This window comes from Microcaecilia unicolor, chromosome 11 (assembly GCF_901765095.1).
Source record: "Microcaecilia unicolor chromosome 11, aMicUni1.1, whole genome shotgun sequence".
NCBI classification, from domain to species: Eukaryota; Metazoa; Chordata; class Amphibia; order Gymnophiona; family Siphonopidae; genus Microcaecilia; species Microcaecilia unicolor.
The window spans coordinates 199,498,903-199,521,175 of record NC_044041.1 but is presented as its reverse complement, the minus strand read 5'-3'; the positions used below and the strand labels follow the sequence as shown (position 1 = coordinate 199,521,175).

The following is a 22,273-nucleotide window of genomic DNA, read 5'->3' as shown; positions in this document are numbered from 1 at the left end:
GCCATTTTTTGTGGTTTGTTTTGATTTTATGGGAGATTTGGACCTTTCTTTTGTGTGTTCCATCCAGTCTGAAATCAGCCCCAGTACTTTTTTGGGATCTTGTGACCTGGATTGGCCACTGTATGGCTCAGGGGTACATAAGTATTGCCATTCTGGGACAGAGCAAAGGTCCATGAAGCCCAGCATCCTGTTTCTCTCTAGTACTACTCACCTTCCTTTCCTCTGAACAGATTCCATCCTCTTTTGCAGCCTGTTGGTCAACCAGTTTCCAGTTCACTTCCCTCTCAGCTTATTCAGGAGTCTTCTGTGAGGAATTGTATCAAAGGGCTTTGCTGAAATCCAAGTAGATTACTTCTAGTGCATGTCCTTTATCCTGTTCTTTGATCACGCAGTCAACGAAATCGATCAGATTCGTTTGGCAGGATTCTCCTTTGGAAAAGCCATGTTGACTTGCGTCCCGCAACCTTCAGCAGCGACTCTGTTATTTTTCCTACTACCAACGTGAGGCTTACTGACCTGTAGTTTCTCACTTCTTCCCTGTCCCCGTTTATGTGAAGAGGGACCACATCCGTTCGTTGCCAATCCCGCGGAACCTCTCCCGTCTCTGAAGATCTATTAAATGAATCCTTAATAGGTTCACCCAGAATTTCTGTGAGTTCCCTCAGTATCCTTGGAGCTTTGTACACTTTCAGATTTTCCAGTCGGTTATAAACGTACTAGCCGTTGAGCCCGTTAAAATGGGCTGGTATTGGGTTTCGGAGGTCGACGCTGCTGTTTCTCCCCCCCCCCCCACCGGAGTCGCCACTGCCAGCCCTCAACCCGTCCCAGGCCCTCTCTCCGCTACTGAACTTACATCCATTCGCCGGAACGCAGCACGCACATCAGCTGAGCTGCCGTCGGCCTTCCTTCTCTGCCTGTGTCCCACCCTCGTGTGACGTAACGTCAGCGAGGGTGGGACACAGGCAGGGAAGGAAGGCGGACGGCAGCTCAGCTGATGTGCGTGCTGCGTTCCGGCGAATGGATGTAAGTTCAGGGAGAGAGGGCCGGGTGGGGGGAGCGGTAGCGGCGACCTCAGGCGGGGGGGAGCGGTAGCGACCTCGGCGGTTTTGCGCAGTTTCCCTTTCTGTCCCGCCCCCGTCATCATATATTGACGCGGGGGCGGGACAGAGAGGGGAGTCTCTACTTCGCATTTGCGAGTGAGTCGGTCACTCGCCATTTATATGTTTGATTCTTCCATGAACGACACAGAATCCACTCCATTTGCAGATATAGCCCCGGCAGCCCGACCACTGTCCTCCAGGATTTTCTTCTGTGAACACCAAAAAAAAGTATTTGTTTAGCACATTCACTTTATCCTCATCACTTTCCACACAGCTATTCTGAACATCTTTGTCTACCAATTCCATTCCTAGCTTTTCTCCTTTCCTCAATATATTTGAAAAAGGTCTTGTCACCTCTCTTTACATCTTGAGCCATTTTTTTTTCTTCTGCTTGTGCTTTCGCTAGCCTTATTTTCCTCTTCACTTCTGTAAGAGAATCTCTCTCATGAATATTAATTGTGGATATCCTGAAAACCCGGGGACAGGATTGGGAACTACTGTCCTAATCGTTTATGTTGCCTCTTGGGCTTTTATCATTCTTACTTTGAAACTGTTGAAGCTAAAAATTGCTTATTTCCCAATTGTCAATCATTCCCTCAACCTACGTAATTTATGATAGTCTTTTCCTTGCCTCCTGCCAAGTGATACCGATACTGAAAGAGGATAGGGAAGACATTATGTCTGTTGTCAAGCACCTTCATGCTTTGCACCAAGTTTAAATGTGAGTGGCATAAAGAGAGAAGCTGCAGGCATAAAGAATTTATCCTAACTGGATTCTCATGAAGAAATAGTGATAACTCCGTTCTGGTGAAATTTGATGTTCTTATTGCCTTTGATTTATTTTTTTAAGTGTATTTTATTGTGTTTTAGCAATTATATTTGCACCATGGCACCAGCAAAGAAGAAAAATGCTAATGGAGGACGCAAAAATGCCAAGGTGAAAAATGAAAAGCTGGCTGCTTTCTTGAAGGATTTTGACAGTCAAGGTAACGGGACTAAGTTTATCTTAGTCTCTGTTTAATTTGAGACTAAGCTAAAGTTGTCAAGAAAATTGTTAATCTTTAGAATTTTGGTTTCTTTTTCAGCCCCAGCTATTTACTGAGCCCTTTTCATACTTGAGCCTTGCATAAATGTCTCAGCCCCATTTTACAAAGCCAGGATATGCCCATATCGAACCCACGTGCACGCAAGTGGCAAGGGGATGTACTCTGGGCATGTTTTGGGCAAGACTAAGGGCTCTGTTTACTAAGCAACGCTAAGGGCGCATTTAGCGTTTTTAGCACGCACTAATGATTAGCACATGTTAAAGGGCGACTAGCGTTGAGTGCGTGATAAAAATGCTACTGCGGTTTTAAACAGGGCCCTAAATGTCAGTGTCCTAAAAGATCGACCTCAGGAGTTACAGCTGCTTCCAAGCATGTGTAGGATTTTGTAAACAGCTGCTAATGAGCAGAATTCCACTGGAATGATTAGGGGAGGTTGCCTCCTTCACTTCCCAGTGTTGCCCTGCAATGGCAAAAAGAATCAGGCATCTACCTTTAATGAGGCACTTGCTTCTTTTTGCCATTGCAGGGCAGAGTGGTCTCCCCTCCCCCTCACACACACACACTTAATACCAAATTAGCAAGGAAAACAGTCTCTGTGACAGCGTCAGGATGATACAGTTATGTTTCTAAAGTTGCAAAGGTAAACAAGTAAGTGATGGCATACTCGGTTTATGGTGCTGGCTTTCAACCCGTCACTGTTGTCTACATCCACTTCTGTGTTTTAGAACAGGCCCTATGATTGCAGATTCCGTTCTAAAACGCTTACGAAATTTTAAAACGTACTGACCTTGCATATCTCAATTCCTGTCTAGCATGAGACTGCCTGTATTTGTTATGGATGGTTTTTGTGAACAATTTTAACCCAAATTAGTTTATAAACATCAACAGTATTTGCTCGTCATCAGAGCAGATGAATCCAGACACTGATGGATTATGACCATCTGCCAGCAGGTGGAGATGGAGGAGGAGTGGCCTAGTGGTTAGGGTGGTGGACTTTGGTCCTGAGGAACTGAGTTCAATTCCCGGCACAGGCAGCTCCTTGTGACTCTGGGCAAGTCACTTAACCCTCCATTGCCTGCCGCATTGAGCCTGCCATGAGTGGGAAAGTGCGGGGTACAAATGTAACAAAAAAAAAACTCTGTCATATAGGACGGTTTGCATTCTGGTCAGTTAGTCTTACTCTATCTCCAGCAGGTGGTGGATGGTCTCCCAACAGCTTCTGGTCTCTTGTGAGGATTTTGGATCATGTTCTGTTTTTGGTTCAGTTGAGCCCAGGGGTGATTATGGTGCCTTTTTGGGGTACACTTGGTGGTGCTAGGTCCCTCCTTGCCCCCCCCCCCCTCCGCCACAGGCTTCTTCCTCATTAGCAAAAAAAAAAAAAAAGCAGATCCAACCATAAGTTCTCAATGAGTTTGTCTGCTGAGGGTGGCTAAACATTAGAGGGGGGTTGGGAAACACTAAAATCCAGCACTGCTCAGCTTTTCCCTTCACAGAAAAATTATCAGCATTGTTCTTACCAGCCCACGGCGAGTACTGCTTTAAATCTTTAATTAGTGTCTGCTCTGTGACTACTGTAGCTCTCTTTCACTTCCCATGCTTGCGGCTGCAGTGGTACTTTTCGGCTCCTGCGGGGAAGAGTTATTTTTAGTGGCCAAGGTTTTCTGCACAGTTGTTTTCCTTGTATGGCTTTGGGGGTAATGGCGGGCGCTTCTGGTTCCTACGCGGCGCTTGCTCAGTCCTCGTCAGCTTCTGCAGCAGCAGCCATCTTGGAGTCCCACTGGTCCATCTCTCTTACTGACTGCTTCTCACGCGTCAGCATCTGTTTCTACAGGGGATCCAAGGCTTCCACCCTGAATTCTTTAGAGGCAGTGGGTCAGGTACCCTTTACTCCTGAATTTGCCCTTCTGATGCATCAGGCCTATTTAATGAAGAGGGCTTTCCCTGTAGCTGAGTGTAAGAAGCAGTTTTCATTGTCTCAGGCAGCTTCTGCTTCAAAGAGGATGCGTGTGGAATCTGTTCCTGACATGTACTCTTTCTGTCCCCAGTCCCCTCCTGTCTCAGAAGGGGGGAGTCTGTCGGTGGTGTCTGTACAATTCTTTTCTACCAGAAGCTCTTAAGGAAGGGGAGTTGCCTATAGATGAGCTGGATGTTCCATAGGGAAGAGCTTCCTGCCTTTATCACTAAAACTTTGGAGGTCTTTAACATTTCCTGTCCTCAGCCCGCAGCAATCCTTAATCCCATGATGGCTAGTACAAAAAAGCCTCCTAGGTCTTTTCTGGTTCATGAGGCTATGCATGAGTTAATTTCTGCGCAGTGGGATTCTCCAGATGCAAGCCTTGGGGTACAAGCATGCCATGGCTCTGTCCACCTTATCTACCCAGATGATTTGGAGAAATTGCCGAAGGTTGATGCCTTAGTGGCAGCTGTGGCCAAAAAGACAACCCTCCCGGTTGAGGGAGATATAGTGCTTAAGGATGTTCAGGACAGGAAATTGGAGTCTGCATTAAAACTTACATTTGAAATTTCCAATTTGTTTCTTCAAGTGTCCATCTGCAGTTGCTACGCAGCCAGAGCCTGTTTAAGCTGGGTTCAGCCAGCTGCTGATACCTTCTCTGAGGCAGATGATCTCTTCTTTCCAGGAAAGCCTCTCGAGTTATGGTTCTTCTTCAGTCGCTAGGTTGGGTAATCAACCTTCACAAAAGTCAGTTGCAGCCATCTAGGAGTCCGGCGTATTTAGGGGCCCGTTCAACACTTTACAAGGCAAGGTTTTCTTTCCAAATCTCAGGAGAATCAAGATTCAAGAATAGATTCATTGCTTGCTTCAGATCCAGAACCCTCGCACTTGGGATTATGTTCAACTCTGGGGTCTATGGTGGCAACTCTCAGTGTTGCTCCCTGGGCCGGAGCTCACATGTGACCTCTTCAGCAGTTGCTCTTATCCTTCTGGTCCCCGATATCTCAGGATTACACTTTGTTTGTTTTGGACCCGTCAGCTGAAGGCCAGCATGATGTGATGGCTGCAGTCAAAACAACTTTTTCCTTGGAGCCAAGTTGTCGATGCTACAATGGATGTTGGTGGTGATGGATGCCAATCTGTGGGGGTGGAGAGCTCATTGTCTTCATCTCCATGCACAGGTACTTTGGTCTGCAGTGGAAGCCCTGTGGGCCCTGGCTGTTTGAGTCTTTCAGTCCACTCTGAAAGGAAACCTGGTACGGGTCCTTTTGGATAATTTAACAATGGTAGTCTACATGAACGGGCAAGGAGGCACACAAAGTGCATGTCTCGTCTTGATTTCAGTGGGCAGAGAAGTATGTGCCCGTGCTTTCAGCAGCTCACATTGCCGCTTGCTTGAATGTCCAAGCGGACTATCTCGGCAGGAACTCCTTAGACCCAGTGGAATGAGTGATGTTGGAAACAGCTTTCCACGTGATTTTTGCAGAGATGGGGGACCCTGGCGCTGGACCTGATGGCATCCTTTTTCAAGCTGACAGGGCTGCTTATCTTAATATTGTTGTTCACTGCGCACAGCACAGTTTATATTAATTGAATTACCATATACAGTACATATTAATGTATGCATATCTGTTGTATCGTTACCAGAACATGGTTTACAGATACCCTTGTAGGGCCAGATAAATCTTCAGCTTTCTGGTTCTGTATTTTCAAAGTGGAAAATGATGCAACTTCAGGATTGTGAAAAATTTACAAGAGGACCTTACGAGACTGGGCGTCTAATTGGCAGATGACGTTTAATGTGAGCAAGTGCAAAGTGATGCGTGTGGGAAAGAGGAACCCGAATTATAGCTACGTCATGCAAGGTTTCACGTTAGGAGTCACAGACCAAGAAAGGGGATCTAGGTGTCGTCGTTGATGATACGTTGAAACCTTTGGCTCAGTGTACTGCTGCGGCTAAGAAAGCAAATAGAATGTTAGGTATTATTAGGAAAGGAATTGGAAAGAAAAATGAGGATGTTATAATGCTTTTGTATCGCTCCATGGTGTGACCGCACCTTGAATATTGTGTTCAATTCTGGTCGCCGCATCTCAAAAAAGATATAGTGGAATTAGAAAAGGTGCGGAGAAGGGCGACGAAAATGATAAAGGGGGTGGGACGACTTCCCTATGAGGAAAGGCTAGGGCTCTTCAGCTTGGAGAGAAGGCGGCTGAGGGGAGATATGATAGAGGTCTATAAAATAATGAGTGGAGTTGAACAGGTAGATGTGAAGCGTCTGTTTACACTTTCCAAAAATACTAGGACTAGGGGGCATGCAATGAAGCTACAATGTAGTAAATTTAAAATGAATTGGAGAAAGTTTCTTCACTCAATGTGTAATTAAACGCTGGAATTTGTTGCCAGAGAAGGTGGTAAAGGCGGTTAGCTTAGCAGAGTTTAAAAAAGGTTTGGACAGCTTCCTAAAGGAAAAGTCCATTGACCATTATTAAATGGACTTGGGGAAAATCCACTATTTCTGGGATAAGCAGTATAAAATGTTTTGTACTTTTGGGATATTGCCAGGTATTTGTGACCTGGATTGGCCACTGTTGGAAACAGGATGCTGGACTTGATGGACCTTTGGTCGTTCCCAGTATGGCAATACTTAACGTAGGTTTGATTGTTATCCTGTAAAGTGTTTTAGGCAGAGCTTGTGGAATATACATCTTTAAATAGAAAATCCTGTTCAGCAATTTTCAACTCAATACTAAACATTGAGAACATATCTGCTTATGCCTAAACCTATCTTTTTCTTCCAGTCAAAACTATAGTCGAACAGATGAAAACAGCTGGTTCAAGAATGCTAAAAGAAATAGATGCTCTCTATAATTTGGAAATTATCAAGCTTCCAGTGTCGCTGAGGGAGATGAACTGGCTGGAGTACTTGGGTATGATACAACATTTTTTTTTTCTTTTGTCTGTGTAAAGTGTTGACCATTTCTTTATAGTCACTAAGAGGCATATTTTCAAAGCACTTAGACTTACAAAGTTCCTTAGGTTACTATGGAACTTTGTAAGTCTACGTGCTTTGAAAATACACTTCCACATGACTTTGTAATGTCTAAGGGGCTGATATTCAGACTGCGAGAGCAGTCAGTGCTAACCCCAGATATTCAATGCCGGGCGGTTTCCGGTGACCGGCATTGAATATCTGGTTTATTTTTGTCTGGTTTGAACATAACAGGCTACGCCGGTTATGTCAAATCGACCAAAGGTATCCCAAGTATTCACATGGCCAAATGTAGCTGCTAAAGTGGGGCTGAAAATTGGCAGATAGTCAGTTATGAGGTGCTGATCTTGGCTGATTAAATGCTTTTGAATATCGGGGGGGGGGGGGGAGTGCCCTGAAAATGAGCCCCTAAGTGTCAGATAAGTTTGTTTCTGAATCTGTCTTAGGCGAAGTACAGATCCTTAGATCATGTTAAAACAGTGAGCCCATGAAATGGAATGATCGTACAGCACCCTAACATATAATGGCAGTCTTCTGGCTGCTGTGCTTAACCTTGAAGGGAGAGTCTGTGCGATATGAAAGCACTATAGCCTTTGTCTGTAAACCATCAACTTCTTTGTCCTTTCTAAGTACAGAATTAAATTTTTTTTTAAAAAGTTCTAATATCTTTCTAGGGTTATATTTATACAGTAGTAACATAATTCTTGTTGTGCTGCTCTTGAATAATGCTCTTGTACTTTTCCAGCTAAGGGAGGGTGTAAGAAGGCCTTGGCAGAGGCGGCAGAGGTAAGATGGCATATGCTGAATGTATTTCCTCATACCTATATGACTTGTGAAGATATAGTATTTCTTTGAGATAATCAATAGGTGAAAGAGGGCCCTGATCTGTATAATATGCTAAAGTAATTTTGTTCAGTCTATTTTTTGTGGTGTCTGTTGTGTATTGTATAAGTTCAATTGTGGTTTGCTTTGAACTTGAATATAAAACGTCAGGGTTTTCTTTTCAGTTTGCAACCCATATATGTGAACAATAGATGAGGTTAGATAGCTCCAGGCCTATTCAAAAGGGAACGGAAACCCAGGAAGCTCACAAGATGGCATTTTTGTGATGTTCTAGTAATCTTATTTGCTGGTTTTGTGACTGATTTATTTCAGGCTGATTTGGATGTTGAAGAGATAATAACAAAAGTTTCTCAGACACCTTTCAAGTCTGTCAAGAAAGGTCAGTGTGCATATTATTATTTTTATTTTATTTTATTACGTTTGTACCCCGCGCTTTCCCACTCATGGCAGGCTCAATGCGGCTTACATGGGGCAATGGAGGGTTAAGTGACTTGCCCAGAGTCACAAGGAGCTGCCTGTGCCGGGAATCAAACTCAGTTCCCCAGGACCAAAGTCCACCACCCTAACCACTAGGCCACTCCTCCACTCCAGTGCTTCAGTGAAATTTCGGCCTTTTTTTACCCGATTTATATTTGTGAAACGGATCATGTATAAAATCTAAGCGGTTTTCATTTTAAGCACCAAACTGGATTTCAGCATTTGTTAAAAGTTGATAGCTGCCTGGAGCTTCTCATTTCTGGTCCTGGTCTGAATCCAGTTAGTGCTTAGATTGTCTTGTTAGATTCTAAGAGCTTATTCCAGATGAATTGCTGGTTTCTGACCACTTCCTAGGAACCAGGAGCTTGCTTCACTAAACCCACTATTACAGTTCTCAGCATATTTGGTAATCTGGGCAAGTCTTTGGGGATTGTGTTGACGTTGAAACTAGGCTGTACTGAATATTCGTATTTGAGTCAATTGAGCTCCACATACATTATTCATATTCGGCCAAATAGTGATTTCAATTTGAATACGAATAATCCGGGGTTGTATTGTTCTAAATCTTATTGAAATAAACACTTGTTTCTGATTTCACGTTGCTTTGTTTTATTATTTATGTTAAAGCACAATGCCTGTTGTTCGTATTCGGCCGAATAGTAAAATATGCAATTCAGTGCAGCTGTAGTAAAATCCAAGTTCCCCTTTCATCATTCAAGATAGTATATTGGGAGGTAAATTTGCAGGGTGTTTGTTAGTGGTTCGCTATACTGGCAGTCAATTGCAGCTTTGTTTAATTTGAGAGAAGAAATTCTTCTCTTCACCTTCCAAGACTCAACAATCAACACCACTCCTCCCAGACCAATCCTGTAAACATGCATAATTGGGTTCTTTCCAAAAATCCAGGGGAAATAACTGCTTTGAGTTGGTGTGCCTGTCAGTACCTATTGTTTTGGTTTGATTACAGCAGCTCTCCGTTCCCTAAGTCATCATGTAGTTTGCTTAATTGTTATCCCGGCCCTAATTACTTTGTAATACATGAGAGAGAGAGAACTTGTGTCAGAGTAGACCATAATAGAATTTTGGAAGTAAGAATGATTCACAGTTCACCCAGGTTCCTTTTGAATGGAGAACTACATGGCTATTAGTTTTTTTTTCCTGGACATTTCATTTTATTGTTAAACATTTATTTGTTGTCTTCCCTATAGCAAAAGAAACAAAGAATATGGAAGCAGTTCAAGAAGTTGTCTGTTTAACTGAAAAGACAATTCAAAAAACCAGAACAAAGGTAAACCACGTCTGGAGCTTTGGTAGGTAGGAAGTGCAGTGAGCTGTGCTAAATACTGCAAAGAAACAAATACTGATCATCTACTTTAAAGAGCCTCCTGGGAATTCTTTTGATGTGTACATTCACCTCTCAATTTCTTTACTTCTTGATCGGTTTGAACATCGCTGCCTTTTTGACAACATGGTGTCTTCTCTGACAAATATTCAGTAGTCCACTGTTGTCTTGCAGTTTTAAATTGCACAGGGCCAACAGTACGTTCAGAATTCCATGAACATGTTTTCTTAATTGTTTAAATAGGCCAAGCCAACTGCAAAGAGAGTCCCCGCTGCTACCAGGAAGAACAGAGCATGCTCCATCACCAACTCCATGAACAGAAGTAAAAGGTAGCGATTCTGTTTTTTGAAGCTTTTGCATAGAAGAACGGGTGTTTGCCTGTGATCTCGGTCAGGGGATGGTAGCTTCTTATAAAGCAGTACCATGTCTTTAGATAGTAGGTTTCTGCTAGGAACTAAGACGTTTTTCATACCCAAGAACCTTTCTCTGTTAATACCTGTTATTGGACTAAAATAAAAAATTTTAGCACATTTAAAACTATGTAAAGAGGCTCATTTTCAAAGCACTTAGACGTATAAGGTTCCATAGTAACTTTATGTGCTTTGAAAATGAGCACCTGAAGGTTCATTCTGAGATTAGAAAGCATTTGGATTTTTAGAATTTTCATAATAGCTTGTGATGTGTATTTTGTGAAAATATACTACTACTACTTAACATTTCTAAAGCGCTACTAGGGTTACGCAGCGCTGTACAATTTAACATGGAAGGACAGTCCCTGCTCGAAGAGCTTACAATCTAAAAGACAAATGTACAGTTAATCTGATAGGTTAGGTTCCGAATGCAGCATTGAAGAGGTGAGCGTTAAACAAGGATTTGAAGATGGGTAGGGAGGGGGCTTGGCGTAGGGATTCAGGAAGATTGTTCCAGGCATAGGGTGAGGCAAGGCAAAATGAGCAGAGCCTGGAGTTGGCAATGGTGGAGAAGGGTACTGAGAGGAGGGATTTGTCATGTGAGCGGAGGTTACGGGCAGGAACGTAGGGGGAGATGAGGGTAGAGAGGTAGTGAGGAGCAGCAGAGTGAGTGCATTTGTAAGTAAGGAGGGGAAGCTTGAATTGGGTTGACATGACTGCATTTAATCATAACACTTGCAAAAGTTACTCAGTTTCTTTTCTTTTTGTTTTCTGTTATAAGCAGATCAAGCCGAAGGAACTTAGTGACCCCGTTGAATAACAGAGTAGCAGATGTGTCAGCAAGTGGGTCAATGCACATGAAGTCCAGGTAAATAGTCATTTAATTTCAGGAATCCCCCATTTATTTATTAACAGCCTTTCTGAAGAAATTCATTGAAGGCAATGTACAACAAGTATAGTTTAATATAAACAACTTACATTTGTATTAACTGCATAACAAATGTAAAATGATTTCCATTTCCCAAAAGGGTCAATGAATAGTAAAGTAATAACATCTTGACATCCTAGGAATAAGTGAAACCTGGCTAAATGAAAGTGGGGGTTTACCACTGGCTGAACTAAGCCCGACAGATTTCAATATCCAACATTAACCAAGACCAGGAACACGGGGTGGAGGGGTAGCAGTCTTGATTCAGGATACAATCAAACTGCGCAGAATCTCCATCCCCCATCTAAATGAATCAGAATCTCTTTTAATCCAGCTTGAAGAGGAGAAACCAATCTGGCTACTCATGATATACTAAGCACCTCATAACAACTCATTATCTGTGCAAGAACTCCTAGGCCTGGTTACTCGAGTGACCCTAGGATGGTGATCTTGGGAGATTTCAATCTACACATCAAATCCGCAGATACCACTACAGCTGCTTTTCTGGACACAATGACAGCACTAGGATTCACACAGGTGATCAATTTTCCAACCCACGAAAAGGGTCACATACTAGACCTGGTATTCTACAAAGGGAGTTGACATCCCAAAATTCTGGGATGGCAGTATTGAAACACCCCTATCATGGTCAGACCATTTTCTAATTAAATTTTCCTAAGTGACCACCTGAAACAAATGGCAGCTCCCAGAGTTTGGAAGGAGATTAGAGACAAAAAAAAAAAAAAAAGCTGACGGTTAAGAATTTCCTAGAGGCCTTGGACTATCCACATGTGGATGAAAAGGCAATTACAGTTTCAGAACAGGTTGACATCTGGAATACACACTTAGCCAAGACCTTAGAGAAAACAGTACCACTAAAAAAGATCTTATACCCTACTCCAGAACTTCAGATCCTTAAACATAAAGGACAAACTGGAAAGGAGATTCATAAATCTCGCCTAGATGAAGGCAGGCTAAACGGTAGGAATGCCCTCCCGCGGGAGGTGGTGGTGATGAAAACGGTAACTGAATTCAAACATGCGTGGGATATGCATAAAGGAATCCTGTGCAGCAGGAATGGATCCTCAGAAGCTTAGCTGAAATTGGGTGGCGGAGCAGGTGGGGGGAAGAGGGGTTGGTGGTTAGGAGGCTAGGATAGGGGAGGGCAGACTTATACGGTCTGTACCAGAGCCGGTGATGGGAGACGGGACTGGTGGTTGGGAGGCGGGAAATACTGCTGGGCAGACTTATACGGTCTGTGCCCTGAAAAAGACAGGTACAAATTCAAGATATGAGTTTATCTTGGGCAGACTAGATGGACCATGCAGGTCTTTTTCTGCCGTCATCTACTATGTTATGTTACTATGTTATATAATAAAGTATCGCCAAGCCTTAACAGCAACCAAAAAAACAATAGTTCTCTCAATGCATTGCGCAGGATGCCAAATCAACCAGGCAGCTGTTCAGTATAGTAAACAACCTACTGTAACTCCCACAATAGAACCAGCCTGCCCAGTTAAAACTGAACTGCAATGATTTTGCTGCATACTTTGCCAACAAAAAGTCTCAGTCAGGATTCACAGGCAATCCCACCCAGCCTCCAATCAGTTAACCAGGAGTGCACAAACTCACCCCCTCCTGACAGAGATAGATGGAACACTTTTAACCTAATAACAGAGGAGAGTTTTGACAAAATCCTAAGAGACCTTCGACCAACTACCTGCTCCCTTGATCCCTGCCCATCAAAGATAGTGCAGCAGACAAGTATGGGCCTCATAGAAGGCGCCACAAAAATCGTGAACTCCTCCTGTTCTAATAGGCAACTACCAACAACATTAAAAAGGGCAATGGTTCACCCTTTGCTAGAGAAAAAGAAACTTGAAGGTTACCAGCCAGTATCCAACATCCCATTTGTAGGGAAATTTATAGAACAGTCTATGTTCAACTCAGTGATTGACTAGAAGAGAGAAACTGGTGAGATCCGTGTCGGTCTGGATTCAGACACAGTTATGGAGCAGAAACAGTCTTCGTATCCCTACTAGGTGATCTTCATAGAAACTGAGACAGGGGATTCACCTCGGTGTTAGTACTGCTAGATTTCTCGGCAGCTTTTGACACTGTGGATCATGGTAGCACGACTGGCAGAGACAGGTATCAATTGAACAGTACTTGCTTGGTTTACATCCTATCTATCAAACAGGCAACAATCCGTTATGTTTGGCAGCACCTCATCGCCACCATGGGTGCTGACCTGTGGGGTACCACAAAGGATCAATACTGTCACCCATCCTATTCAGTATCTACCTGAAGCTACTAGCCAAGCTGATTTGGTCAATGGACACTCTCTGTTCTACATATACGTGGTTGATGTGCAGCTACTCATACCCATTGAACCTGACTTACTTACAGCCCTGAATAAACTGATTACCTGTCTAACATCAAGTCAAGAATGGGCTAAACACAACAAACTTTGCCTGAACCCAAGTAAAACAGAGCTTGTCTGGGTCCCTAACAAAAGTGGACACACCTGACATCAAAATCTCTTTTGGGAAGCATAAACTCCCCCTCAAATCAGAAGTCAGGAACCTTGGAATACAGAGATTCAACACTTACTCTTGATTCCTCAAATCCAAGCAGCCTTCAAGAGCTGCTTCTACAGTTTGCGAGAACTACGCTGCTCCTCTCCTTACATTGAGAAGGAAACTCTTATCCCAGTTGTGCATGCCATGATAACATCAAGACTGGATTACCGTAATGCAGTCTACAAAGGGTCTGCACTAGGCCCAATTGATTCAGAATGCAGCAGCAAGACTCATAGAAAGTTGCAAGCGATGTGACCACATCACACCATTTTTGCAAAAACTTCACTGGCTACCAGTACAATACAGGGCTAAATTTAAAACACTGTTCCATATCATCAAGCTGATCAATCCATAGACTGGTGGGTTGTGTCCATCTACCAGCAGGTGGAGATAGAGAGCAAACTTTTGCCTCCCTATATGTGGTCATGTGCTGCCGGAAACTCCTCAGTATGTTCTCTATCTCAGCAGGTGGTGGTCACACACAGCAGCAGCTCTGGCTAGGCCTCCAAGCCTAATCCTTAGGTTTTGTTGAGGCCTGGGGTTGAGGGCTCTTTTGAGCAAGTGCAAACCTGGTGGTGCCAGGTCCCTCCTTTTCTCCCCCCTCCCGCTGGCTCCGTTTAAAAAAAAAAAAAAAAATTTTTTAACGTCTTTAAAGGCGTTTAATTCGACGTTTCTTTAAACGTTCATTGCAGCTACTCACTGGGACACCAGTTCGTTACAGCTCGGAGCGGCAAGCAGGTAATTTTACCTTTTTATAGCGGGCAGGGGGTTCCCCGATTCTTCTCCTCGTGGCAATGGCGTCGGAGGGCGAGGGCGCAAAGGGTCGCTCCCCGGATCGCTGGAGCGCTTCTAGAGGGGATGCGGGGGTTTTACAACCTGATTCGCCCTTGATGGGTGATAGTTTAGTGACCGATGAATGTCCCGGTCGTTCCTCCGGCGTGGCGGTTTTTTCCCGCCATAAACGCCCATCCCCCGCTCCTCGCCTCCGCCATCTTGGCCGGCCACGCGGCTCGGACGGCTTCTTCGGGGCCGCCCTTGAGGTTGGAGACATTAATGCCATGAACGCCCTTAATTTGGGCGACGGCACAAAAGCGGCTAAAGTTAAGCGCCGTTCTTCCCGCGCGGCTCCTTCACGGAGTTTCGCGCCGGACGCCATTTTGGATGCGCAGCATGTCTCTCCCCCGCTATTGCGAGCGCCGGTTGAGAGTGCGTCTAGGGCTGTTGCCCAGGCTGCGGAAGTGCACAGTCTGGGGGGTTTCTCCCCCGAGTTTGTTTTGCTGCTGCATCAGGCTTTCCTCATGCAAAACGCTGCCCCTGCTCCCTCTTCTGATAAAGAGGTTGAGGTTCCCAGAGGTAAACGCCCTCGGGTTGATTCCAGGCCTTGGAGGACTTTTGTCTCCTCCGATGTAGATGAGGGCAGCGTGTCTGAGGTCTCCCAACGGTCCTTTGCGGATTCCTTGGAGGAGATAGATCCCCGCTCGGATGGAGCGGATGACCCCTCTGCAGCGCGGCTTTTTAGCCCAGAGGATTTGCCCAACCTGTTGTTACAGGCCATGGACACTTTGAAGATTTCCTCTCCGGAGGACGTCTCTCCCTCAGCCCCTGTTGGCTCTGCCATTATGCTGGGGACGAAGCGCCCGCCTAGAACCTTCCACGTGCATGATGCCATGCACACCTTAATTGCGGCTCAATGGGATGTCCCGGAAACGAGCCTTAAAGTGGCTAGGGCTAGGTCCCGCCTCTATCCTTTGGCTGTGAGTGAACGTGAGGCCTATCTGTGGCCTACCGTGGATTCTTTAATCACTGCGGTGACTAAGAAAACGGCGTTGCCGGTGGAAGGTGGCACGGCCCTAAAGGACGCCCAAGACAGAAGATTGGAGGCGGCCTTAAGGTCGTCCTTTGAGGCAGCTGCTTTAAGTTTGCAGGCCTCAGTTTGCGGCTCCTATGTGGCCAGGGCGTGCCGGACTATGGTGCAGCGGGCTTCCCCCTCGGATCATTCCTTGAGGACTGATTGGCCGGCCCTGGAATCGGGCTTAGCCTATTTGGCAGACTTGCTGTATGATGTCTGGAGAGCCTCAGCTAAAGGCATGGCTCAGACAGTCTCTGCGCGGCGGTGGCTTTGGCTGAAACATTGGTCTGCTGACCACGCCTCTAAATCCCGCCTGGCTAGATTGCCTTTTAAAGGCAAGCTGCTCTTTGGGGTCGAGCTGGACAAAATCGTGACCGATCTTGGCACGTCTAAGGGCAAGAAATTCCCAGAGGTCAGGGCTCGGGTTAGTACTCGTCCCGATACCTCCAGAGGACGGTTGCAGGAAACCCATCGGTACCGCCCGGGCAAGTCGGGTTCCTCTGCCCCCTCTTCCTTCAAGAGGAATTTCTCCCCCAAGCAGCATTCCTTTCGCAGAGACCGCCGTCCCGGAGCTGCTCCCTCCGGTCCTCCCCCAGGGTCTCGTACCCAATGACGGGGCCTTGGTCCACGCCCCAGTGCAGATTGAAGGACGGCTGTCCTCGTTTCTGGGCGAGTGGACCACTATAACTTCAGACGCGTGGGTGCTGGAAGTCATCAGAGACGGCTACAAGCTAGAGTTCTGCCAACCCTTAAGAGACGGGTTTGTACTCTCTCCCTGCAAGTCTCCGGTCAAGCTGTGGTAGTGCAGCAGACCTTGGACAACCTGATCCGCCTGGGTGCGGTCGTTCCAGTGCCAAAAAATCAGATTGGCAAGGGACGTTACTCCATTTACTTTGTGGTTCCAAAGAAAGGAGGTTCTGTCCGGCCTATCCTCGACCTCAAAGGGGTCAATCGGGCCTGGAAAGTGAGGCACTTTCGCATGGAGACTCTCCGCTCTGTTATAGCGGCAGTGAAGGCAGGAGAGTTCTTGGCTTCCTTGGCCATCAAGGAAGCGTACCTGCATATTCCCATCTGGCCTCCTCTCCAACGCTTTCTGCGTTTTACAGTCCTGGGACGACACTTCCAGTTCAGAGCCCTCCCTTTCGGGTTGGCTACTGCTCCGCGGACCTTTTCCAAAGTAATGGGGGTCATAGCGGCCTTCCTGCTAAAGGAAGGAGTACAAGTCCATCCTTATCTGGACGACTGGTTGATCCGAGCCCCCTCTTATGCAGAGTGCGGCAAAGCTATGGACCGGATAGTGGCTCTTTTGAGCTCCCTGGGATGGATCATCAACTGGAAGAAGAGCCAGCTGCGCCCGACTCAGTCCCTGGTGTATCTGGGAGTTCGATTCGACACCCAAGTGGGCAGAGTGTTCCTGCCAGACAATCGGATTGTCAAGCTTCAGGCTCAGGTGGACTAGTTCCTAGTAGCCTCTCCTATTCGGGCTTGGGACTACGTGCAGCTGTTGGGCTCTATGACGGCCACGATGGAAGTAGTGCCCTGGGCCAGGGCTCATATGAGACCACTACAGCTATCTCTGCTGCTGCGCTGGACTCCGATGTCGGAGGATTATGCTGTGCGCCTTCCCGTGGACCCAGCAGTACGCAAGGCGCTGAGCTGGTGGACGCAGACAGACAAGTTGTCTGCAGGATTGCCTCTGGTGACCCCGGAGTGGATTGTCGTCACGACAGACGCCTCTTTGATGGGCTGGGGAGCCCACTGCTTGGGAAGGACAGCGCAGGGGCTCTAGTCTCCTGCAGAGGCAAGTGGTCTATCAACCTCCTGGAACTCAGAGCCATTCGGTTGGTGTTATTGGAGTTCATCCCGGTACTGGTGTTGAAGCCTGTACGGGTCCTGTCGGACAATGCCACGGCTGTGGCCTATATCATCCGCCAGGGAGGTACCAAGAGCGCCCCTCTAGCCAAGGAGGCTATGAGTCTTTGCCAGTGGGCGGAAGCGAACCTGGAGCAGCTTTCAGCGGCCCACATTGCCGGAGTCATGAAGGTCAAGGCGGACTTTCTCAGTCGCCATACCTTGGAGCCCGGAGAGTGGCAACTATCTGCTCAGGCGTTCTTGGACATCACGAAGCGCTGGGGCCAGCCGAGCCTAGATCTGATGGCGTCATTGGCCAATGGCCAAGTGCCGCGCTTTTTCAGCAGAGGACGGGACCCTCGATCCCTGGGAGTAGATGCTCTTCTCCAACAGTGGCCGACACAAGAGCTCCTCTATGTGTTCCCGCCCTGGCCCATGTTGGGCAGGGTGCTAGACCGGGTGGCAAAGCATCCCGGCAGGGTAATCCTGGTGGGTCCGGATTGGCCCAGACGTCCCTGGTATGCGGACTTGTTCAGGCTCTCAGTCGACGATCCTCTGCGGCGGTCAGTGGAGCAGGGCCTGTTCCATCAGGGTCCCGTGGTGATGGAGGATCCCTCTCCCTTTGGTCTTACGGCCTGGCTATTGAGCGGCAGCGTCTGAGGAAGAAGGGCTTCTCAGACAAGGTCATCGCCACTATGCTGAGAGCGAGGAAGCGCTCTACTTCTACTGCTTACGCCAGGGTTTGGCGTATCTTTGCAGCATGGTGTGAAGCAGGCTCACTTTCTCCCTTCACTGCTCCAATTTCTTCAGTGTTGGCGTTCCTGCAAGAAGGTCTGGAGAAAGGCCTGTCGCTCAGTTCCCTTAAAGTCCAGGTAGCGGCTCTGGCTTGCTTCAGGGGCCGCCTGAAGGGTGCTTCCCTGGCTTCGCAGCCAGATGTGGTGCGCTTTCTCAAGGGAGTTAATCACCTGCGCCCTCCTCTGCATTCAGTGGTGCCTGCGTGGAATCTCAACCTGGTGCTAAGAGCATTGCAGAAGCCGCCTTTGAAACCCTTGTCGAGGGCATCTCTGAAAGACCTGACGTTGAAAGCAGTCTTTTTGGTGGCTATCACTTCAGCCAGAAGAGTTTCCGAGCTCCAGACGCTCTCATGTCGAGAGCCTTTTCTGCAGTTCACTGAGGCAGGAGTGACTATTCGCACAGTGCCTTCCTTCCTGCCCAAGATTGGTTCTCGCTTCCATGTGAATCAGCAGCTCTGTCTCCCTTCCTTTCGTAGGGAGGACTACCCAGAGGAGTACTCCGCTCTTGAATATCTGGATGTGAGACGAGTCATCATCAGATACTTGGAAGTGACCAATGATTTCCGGAAATCGGATCATCTGTTTGTCCTGTTTGCAGGTCCTCGTAAGGGTCTGCAGGCTGCTAAGCCTACAGTGGCAAGATGGGTCAAGGAAGCCATTGCAGCGGCTTATGTGGCCGCGGGGAAGGTGCCGCCTATCCAGCTGAAGGCTTACTCCACGAGAGCTCAGGCGGCCTCGATGGCAGAGGCCGGATCCGTCTCCTTGGAAGAGATATGCAAGGCGGCAACGTGGGCTTCGGCTCATACATTCTCCAAGCATTACCGTTTGACTGTGGCTGCACGGGCGGAGGCCCGGTTTGGAGCTTCAGTGTTGAGGTCAGGGATTTCTATGTCCCGCCCTGGGTGAGTACTGCTTCGGTACATCCCACCAGTCTATGGATTGATCAGCTTGATGATATGGAAGGTAAAATTATGTATAATCATACCTGATAATTTTCTTTCCATTAATCATAGCTGATCAATCCATAGCCCCTCCCAGATATCTGTACTGTTTATATTCTGGTTGAATTTTAGGTTCAAGTTTAGCCTTCAGTTACTTCAGGAGGACTTCGTGTTCAAGTTCTTCTTTCACTTGGATTCTTCAAGAGTTGAGACGAGTTTGTGTTACAGTGAGCTGCTGCATTCCTCTCCCCTCCGTTTTACGGGGCTGGATTGAGACATAAATTCTGCCGGCACTCCCTCCCGCTTCGTGCGGCTGTAGGGCAGCTTTGTACCCCTCCCGCTTCGGCGGTGTTAGGGTCAGTCAGCTCCTCCCGCGGTTGCGGTTGCAGGATAAGCCAGATCCCCCCGCATCGGCGGGTGTGGTGTCCCTCCCCCGCTCCGCGGGGATGAGCTGGACGGATTCCCCTCCCCCACTTGTGTGGGGATGAGCTGGGTTAATTCCCCTCCCCCGTTTCGGCGGGTGGTGAGCTGGGCAGAGTGTCCCTTCGTGGGTGTAATTCTCTAAGTGCTGAGTCCTGCGGATGGAGCTTTGATATCGACATACTGAGGAGTTTCCGGCAGCACATGACCACATATAGGGAGGCAAAAGTTTGCTCTCTATCTCCACCTGCTGGTAGATGGACACAACCCACCAGTCTATGGATTGATCAGCTATGATTAATGGAAAGAAAATTATCAGGTATGATTATACATAATTTTACCTTTGATCGTCAAGGCCCTTAAAGGAAATGGCCCAGAGTACTTGAAGAATAGGATGACCCTCTACATACCTCCAAGGACACTAAGGTCCTCCCAAGGGGTATCCATAACCACACCCTCTTCAAAAGAGATTAGTGATACCCACAAGCGCGTTTTTTCTGGAGTAGCCCCCACACTCTGGAATGCACGCCCCAAAAGGCTCCGCTTAACCCAAGACTATCTGTACTTCAGGAAGCAGGTGAAAGCTTCGCTTTTCAACCAGGCCTTTAATGGAAGACGTAACTAACTTGTTAGTCTCACACACACACAAGGATTGACTCGGGCTGCACATACTGCAGCAGGACATGTTTATCCACTCCTACCCTAGCTGCGATAACATTTAATCATCTCTCTGACCTCATGTGCAACTTTCTTTAAATTAGTCACCTTATTTTCTAACTCCTCTTATCTGTATGTTCCATCTTTGCTTATACCCAATCCTGTCTATTAAAATGTTCTGTTACGTATTGTGTTGACATTGTAAGTAGTATACTATGCCATACTTTGTTTTGCTTGAATATTTTTACTGCTGTAATTGTCTATTGCTTTGTTTGATTTATTTTTACTGTACACCTCCTTGAGTGAATTCTTTCAAAAAGGTGGTAAATAAATCCAAATTAAAAAAGAAAAAACAGTAGTATTAATAAATAGATGACAAGATTTTATTTTTTGTTTGTTTTGATTGCTGTCATGTACAATTAACTGATACTAAAATTTTGTTTAGGACTTACTCTCTTTAAGTGATAGGCCACATAAGGAAGGCAGTGTAATAAGTGAATCTTGTGCGAACCTGAAAGCTAAAACATGCTGTAAAACCTAATTAATGTAGTGTAAGAGTGCACAGATGGCATTAATTACAAGCAAGACCATTTTTGGCAGGCTCTACAAAACACCGTTTCGTACACCGGGTCCCCAGGAACAGGTGTACTCCTGCTCAGCAAATGGAAGCCCTCTTACAGACTTTCAGAATGTTTTTGTCAATGTGCCGGTTGGAGATGGAAAGGTAAAGGAGACTTCCCCCCCCCCCCCCCCCCCCAATCCAAATTTGTTTTGAACCAATGCAATCCTGAGTTTGGCGCATGCCGAATCCCGCAGTAGAAATAATGTTCTGTTTTTCTACCGCAGAGAGTGGGGTAGCGTGTGAGCCCTTACCGCTAGGTCAATGGGTGACAAGTAAGGGCTCAGGCCGTAAATAGGTGTGCACTAGTTTTAATATTAGTGCAGGCCTATTAAAAAAAATAGCCTTTTTCTAAGCTGCGGTAAAAAAAAAAAAAGGCCCAGCGCGTGCCTAAAAGATGTGCCCATGCTGCCGCAGGCCTGTGTGCTTTAAAAATGCTTTTAGTAAGTCATATTAACTCGGTTATAGCTCATGAAGTAAAGTTTCTGCAGAAATTTGTTTGAACTTTGATTCATCACGTGATGTCCTCCAGCATTGTGTTAACATTCCCATTGTTATAAAACAGGATTAAATGTTGCCTGCTTCCTACAGCCCAGCATCTGTTCCACTGTAGCTACAAACACTATACGTAAACTGTGTGTCTGCATTCCTAGATTTTCTTCTGTAGGCCAGGCAATATTAGTGTCTATACTAACCTGGGTCTGGACAGATTCCTGAAGGAAAAGTCCATTGATATTAAATTTTGGGTTTTTGCCAGGTTCTTGGGGCCTGGATTGGCCGCTATCGTAGACAGAGTGCTGGGCTTGATGGACCTTTGGTCTTTTCCCAGCGTGACAGTGCTTATGGCAGTGCTTATGTGACCTGCAGATTTACATTGCACTGTATCAAAGGAACATCTCTTTTACATACTACAAACTTACGTCATGGCTTTCACCATTTAGGTTCACTGTAGTGGTAGCTAGTGAATGAAATTTAGCATCTCCGATCATTGTCCGATATGCAGGCAGTGAAAGGTACTAGGACCAATAGCTTATTAATATCAACATTTTTTTGTACAGAACATCCGATTATTGCCCAATGAAATGGACACAGAGGATCTTAGTAACCTTAGAAACCTGAATCATGAGACCTTTCAAAGTATTCAGCTGTTATCAGTAAGTCCCTTTTTTTTTTTTTTTAAATCAATATAGCAAAATGGAATGCATGTGTGTTTTGGGAGGACCCATAGGTTGCATGTATTTCTAGATACAGTGATATCAGGCATACTTACTTTGCATATACAGATGTTACATCTCTAGCAGTAACTGTTACTCTGTCAGCTAAGTATTTATTATATCATTGTTTGCTGTGATTTCAAAAATCTACATAGTGCCAGAATGCGTCAGATCCATTCTGTCAGGTCATTCATGATCGTTGTGACTTGTTTTTTTTTGCCAGGTTAGAAAGTGTTTTTCACTGTTAATTCAGTTG

The 22,273-nt window shown here is 46.1% G+C and overlaps 1 protein-coding gene across 2 annotated transcripts in view; it reads left to right on the top strand.

Moving 5' to 3' along the window:
* CDCA8 (cell division cycle associated 8) overlaps positions 1 to 22,273 on the top strand; it is a 28,202-nt gene that overhangs the window by 5,403 nt on the left and 526 nt on the right. Inside the window, exons 2-10 of one of the 2 annotated variants that reach the window (XM_030219103.1) lie at positions 1,971 to 2,086; positions 6,900 to 7,028; positions 7,836 to 7,876; positions 8,246 to 8,312; positions 9,619 to 9,698; positions 9,996 to 10,081; positions 10,947 to 11,030; positions 20,785 to 20,908; positions 21,862 to 21,957. In XM_030219103.1, the coding sequence (XP_030074963.1) occupies positions 1,987 to 2,086; positions 6,900 to 7,028; positions 7,836 to 7,876; positions 8,246 to 8,312; positions 9,619 to 9,698; positions 9,996 to 10,081; positions 10,947 to 11,030; positions 20,785 to 20,908; positions 21,862 to 21,957 (807 nt within the window). In that variant the 5' untranslated portion in view covers positions 1,971 to 1,986. Of the gene's footprint in view, positions 1 to 1,970; positions 2,087 to 6,899; positions 7,029 to 7,835; positions 7,877 to 8,245; positions 8,313 to 9,618; positions 9,699 to 9,995; positions 10,082 to 10,943; positions 11,031 to 20,784; positions 20,909 to 21,861; positions 21,958 to 22,273 lie in introns of both variants that reach the window. The other variant, XM_030219102.1, reaches the window with a different exon arrangement.